This window comes from Galeopterus variegatus, unplaced genomic scaffold, assembly GCF_000696425.1.
Source record: "Galeopterus variegatus unplaced genomic scaffold, G_variegatus-3.0.2 Scaffold4674, whole genome shotgun sequence".
Lineage (NCBI taxonomy): Eukaryota > Metazoa > Chordata > Mammalia > Dermoptera > Cynocephalidae > Galeopterus > Galeopterus variegatus.
Window position 1 is genome coordinate 23,968 of NW_007730785.1, and position 5,113 is coordinate 29,080.

Here is a 5,113-nt window from a genome sequence, read left to right on the forward strand (position 1 = left end):
GGTTTGGATCCCATATAGGGATGGCCGGTTTGCTCACTGGCTGAGCGTGGTGCTGACAACACCAAGTCAAGGGTTAAGATCCCCTTACCGGCCATCTTTAATAAAAAAAAAAAAAAAAAAAAAAAGCTTGTTCTGTTTTTGTAAGTGCGCTGGGGGAAGTTTTGTGCTGTGTGTTGCATTGCCAAATACTTTTGGGGTGTTGTTATGCTGCATATTGGGTTGCCATGTGGCTGTGTTTTGTGCTTGAAGACACATCGTTTTTGTGTTTGATGTGCGAATTACTTCTGTTGCTGCATGAAGTCTGGCATATTGCACGTTGTGTCTTCCGAGCTGAGCTCCCTGACCTGATCCACCCCTCACCCTCAGGCAAGCCCTTCGACCCCACGTTTGTGCTGAGCCGCTCGGCGTCCAACATTATCTGTTCCGTGCTCTTTGGCAGCCGCTTCGACTACGACGATGAGCACCCACAAACCATTACCCGCCTCATCAATGACAACTTCCAAATCCTGAGCAGCCCCTGGGGCGAGGTCAGGAGATAGTTCAGCCGGGAACTGGTTGGAGAGTGCACAGGGTCCGGGGACAGAGAGGAAACAGCAGGCGGTGAAGGGACCGCGATTGGCCATGACTGGCCCCGCCACTTTCTGGCCCCGGCTCTGAGCTATGCAGCTACGCCCATTCCCCCTCCACAGCGTCTCCCGCGCTCCCTTCCCCCCACTACCTCTCCTCCCCCTCCAACCCCTCGCAGCCTCTCCAGAATCTGGCTGCCCTTCAAGACCCCACCCCTGCCTACCTGATCCACCCTGATCCCACTCGTCCCCAAACACACACCCAGCCTACTGCTCCAAACCTCTCCGACTCTGCCCCTTTCCCAGTTGTACAACCTCTTCCCGAACGTCCCGGACTGGGTGCCCGGGCCGCACCGACGCCTCTTCCAGAACTGTGGGTGCATGAAAGATCTCATTACCCGCAGCGTCCGCGACCACCAGGCCTCCCTAGACCCCCGATCTCCTCGGGACTTTATCGATTGCTTCCTCATCAAGATGGCACAGGTAAGCCCTGACTGGAAATCCCACCTCTGGTCTGGCCTGAAGCCCACCTGCTGCTTCTGCCTCAAACCCACAGGGATCCCAGACTGGACGGGGTTGGGGGACCTTCTCCAGTAGGAGAAGCTGGAACACCTGACCCTGCTGGGCTGGAGCCAGCAGCCACTCGGGGCCACCGCCAATTAACAGCTCATTAAGTCGTTAAAGCTCGGTCTGTCCAAAATATTAATTGTGGGCCCTGAGACTGAAATTTTTCCGGCCCCACCCTTCCACACTCCCCGGCTCCCCCGAGGAGGGACTGAACTGGCAGCCTGCAGCAGCAGTCTAGGTCTGGGGTGAACGGATCGCACAGCCTGCCGAGCATCGGTCAGTGTCCGGTGGGACCTCCCGGCCCTGGCTCATATCTGCACCCCTGACCCCCGGAAGGAGGAGCAGGACCCGCTGAGCCACTTTCACATGGATACCCTGCTGATGACCGCACATAACTTGCTCTTCGGCTGCACCGAGACCTGGGGCACCACGCTGCGCCACGCCTTCCTGGCGCTCATGAAGTACAGGAAAGTGCAAGGTGCAGCAGCGCAGGCCCAGCTCTTAGACCGGCCCACCCGGCACCGCCCCGCGGACGGACAGACCCCGCCTTGCATGCCTGACAGACGTGCCACAGCCCTACCTCCCGCCCCTCCCAACATGTCTGATAGAGCCTCCCGCCAACGCCTGGGTTCCACAGCCAAACCCATAAACCCACACTCAGGACGACCCCAGCCACTGAGTCCACATAACCCGCCCAGATCTGGACCCGGGTCCCTCAGCACAGTGTCGCTTTGAGGCCTACCGCTTGCCCTGCCCANGCCCCAGCCGCTCGGCCTGCCCAGTCCAACCCCCCCACACTGTCTGAGCCGTCCCCTCAGCACTATCTGCGACCCCACCTCCACAAGCCCCGTACCTAGACGTCTCCCCTGTTCTGCCCCTGGCCTCCAGCCCTCCCTCACAGCCCACCAGTCAGCCCCTCCCGAAAGCCCACCAGGGGCCTGGACTCCAAGGAGCCCTAAAGCGCCGCCCACACAATCCCAGCCCAGGAGCCTTGCACAGACTTTCTCCTCCACCGGCATCTCTGAACCCACCCCGCCCCCCGAGGCTGTCCTCGCACGCACCCCTGCGGTGGCGCGGCGCTGTGAGGATTTGACCAGACTCCTCCCGCACCCACCTCGTCTCACCCCAGTCTCGCCTACTGATACCCCTCGACTACGCTTCCCCTTCACGCCCAGCCCGCGTGCAAAAGGAGACCGACCGCGTGGTGGGACGCGCGCGGCTGCCGTCGGTGGGGGACCTCGCGGCCATGCCATATACAGATGCGGTGGTCCACGAGGTGCAGCGCTTCGCAGACGTCATCCCCATGAACTTGCCGCGCCGCGTCACTCGGGACACGGCCTTTCGCAGCTTTCTGCTGACCGAGGTGGGGTAGGCACCTGGCAAACAACATAGGAAGAGGCATCTCAGGCTCTTCCAATCGGCCCAGCAACAAACATCTAAAAGCCCTGAAATCGGAACCTGAGCCCCTTCGCAGGACCCCGTCCCATACCAGGACTGGATCCTGTCCTGAACCCCAGATCCCTTCCCCATGACAAGTTCCCTTCCTAGGAACACTCTCTGGAATCCGCGGATACTGGGACTTCATCCTGAAGATCCCCTCTGCCCAAACACTGTTCTCAGAGACCTCTCCCCATTCGTTGAAACCCCACATCTCCTCCCACAAGAAGGGCGGGAGGCGGGTGGCGAGCATAGCTTCCAGCATCCATCACTGGGAACCCCAGACACCTATACGCCTTTCCTGGACCCCTGATCAAGTCCTACACTCCACCTACCCCCCTTATCAAGTCCCCAACACCCCCAGCCCTGTAAAATGGAAACCCTAGTCTGGGAAGCTCCCAGCCCTTCCACACCACTAAATCTGCCTGCTTTCCCACACAGGGCATGGATATCATCACCCTCCTTAACACCTTCCACTATGACCCCAGCCAGTTCCTGACACCCCAGGAGTTCAACCCAGAGCATCTTTTGGATGCTAATCAGTCCTTCAAGAAGAACCCAGCCTTCACACCCTTCTCAGCGGGAGAGGATGGGAGTCTTTCTGGCCCGGTATTACTACCTACATTCCCCAGTCCTAATTCCACTCTCTAAACTCTGTGACTTCATCCCACCTCATCCTCAGCGCTGGATGCACAGAGACGCTCATTCCCCCTCCCAACTCCGCTCCTATAGGCAAGTAATAACCAAGATCCTTAGGAGATGGGGAGGCAGATTAATTTAATTTGAAAGCGGTCATTGTCAGCTTCTCCACTGTGGCACAGTTCAAATGGTTTCTCTTGGCTTTCCTCTTTATCCTACAGAAAAAGAAAAAAAATCGTCCCTGTTTACTCAGTAGCAGGGGGGGAAAACGGATAATAATTGATAATTTACCATATTGCCTACTGTATGTCACGTGCAGCCTCTGAGAAAAGCTATAGAGTAGTGGCTGAGAGCTGGGCAGTGCAACCCAGCTGTCACTTCCTAACTGTGTGACCTTGGATATGTTACTTCACTTTAGTGTGCCTCATTTCCACATCTATAAAATGGAGACAACACTAAGGCCTACCTCTTGGCGCTGTTAGGAGGATTAAATTAATTGACAGCGGTATAGTGCTTAGAGTAGTGAGTGGCACAGAGTAACACCTACATATAAGCATTATATTCTCACGGCTTGACCTGTACTTACCATTCACGACAACCTCATGGGGCACTATTATCATCCCCATTTTAAATACCCAGAAAGTGTGGCTTGCCCAAGACCACAAAACTAGTGGTGACAGACGGGATTCAAACCCACACAGTCGCCCTTGTACCGGCCAGGTCATTCTGCTCCACTATTTACTTAGAGCATCTTTCCCAGACCTTTACACGGGTGGATCTGTGACGTCCCCAGTGGTTATCTTCATATACTCATATGGTTTCCCCTGGGAATTTGGGGTTGCAGAAGCTCAGCCCATCTTATCTCCCTGCTGCTCCAACCCCCGCAGGGCGCTGACTGTGCCCGGGCGGCGGGCGAGTCGCTGGCGCGCATGGAGCTCTTCCTCTACCTCACCGTCATCCTGCAGAACTTCACGCTGCAGCCGCTGCGGGCGCCCAAGGACATCGACCTGACCCCGGTCAGTTCAGGTCTGGGCAATTTGCTGCGGCCTTTCCAGATGTGCCCGCGCATGCGCTGACGCCCCAGCCCTACCAGATGCGCCTGTGAGCGACGAGGCCAGCCCCTAGGAACTGCTCCGTCCCTCTTCTCATTCCACTGTCCGCCCCCATCCATCTTGCTGCCATACTCTCTTTCCTGCACCCTGTGCCTTACCACGTCCGTTCCCCAACCCTCCTGTCTTTAACTGGTCTGCAGGGCAGAGAAAGACATGGGAAAGAGAAAATGTATGTCTTCTTGTACCCACAGAACTTGTTCTATGAGGCGCACTTCTCTGAGATTTTTGTATTATTTCCTAGTAAAGTGTCTTTATAATATATTTCACAGTGTCTGTGCTGAATTAAAGGGAGGAGAACCATCCTCCCTTAGGATAGGGAGAAGGGAGGTCTGGCTGCAGAGAGGAGAGATAACTAACTGGGACTAGTTCCACCCTCGCCTTTAGAGCGGCCACGATGGGAGAACTTGTTTCCTGGAGACAAGCTGGAAGGCAAAAGCTGTGAGGGCCTGAAGACAGAGAGGCAGAGAAACTAAGACAGAGAAAAAGACAGCAGTCCAGGGAGAAAGCAGAGGGAGCCTGGAAGAGACACGGGGCTCTATACAAAGACAGATGGAAGCAAGGAGAAGGTGAGAGACTGGGAATAACCACTTCTAACACTTACATGGTGCTTCCTATTCACATACTAGATGCCTCATTTAATTCTATGAAGCAAAGCACTATTATTATCACATTTTTACAGATGGGCACACTGAGACTCAGAGAAGTGAAGTGACTTGCCCAAGATCACACAAACAAACGGGCACAGCCGGGATCTGAACACAGACTATTTGGTTCCAGACACTGCCTTCTAAC

At 55.7% G+C, this 5,113-nt stretch overlaps 1 protein-coding gene across 1 annotated transcript in view; it reads left to right on the plus strand.

Moving 5' to 3' along the window:
* The window catches only part of LOC103603544 (cytochrome P450 2F5), an 11,749-nt gene extending 7,167 nt beyond the window's left edge, over positions 1–4,582 (plus strand). The window contains 6 exon segments of the mRNA XM_008588094.1: positions 367–527; positions 873–1,049; positions 1,470–1,611; positions 2,309–2,496; positions 3,012–3,179; positions 4,127–4,582. Coding sequence (XP_008586316.1) covers positions 367–527; positions 873–1,049; positions 1,470–1,611; positions 2,309–2,496; positions 3,012–3,179; positions 4,127–4,285 — 995 coding nt within the window. The 3' untranslated portion in view covers positions 4,286–4,582.
* Positions 4,583–5,113: the final 531 nt, after the last annotated feature.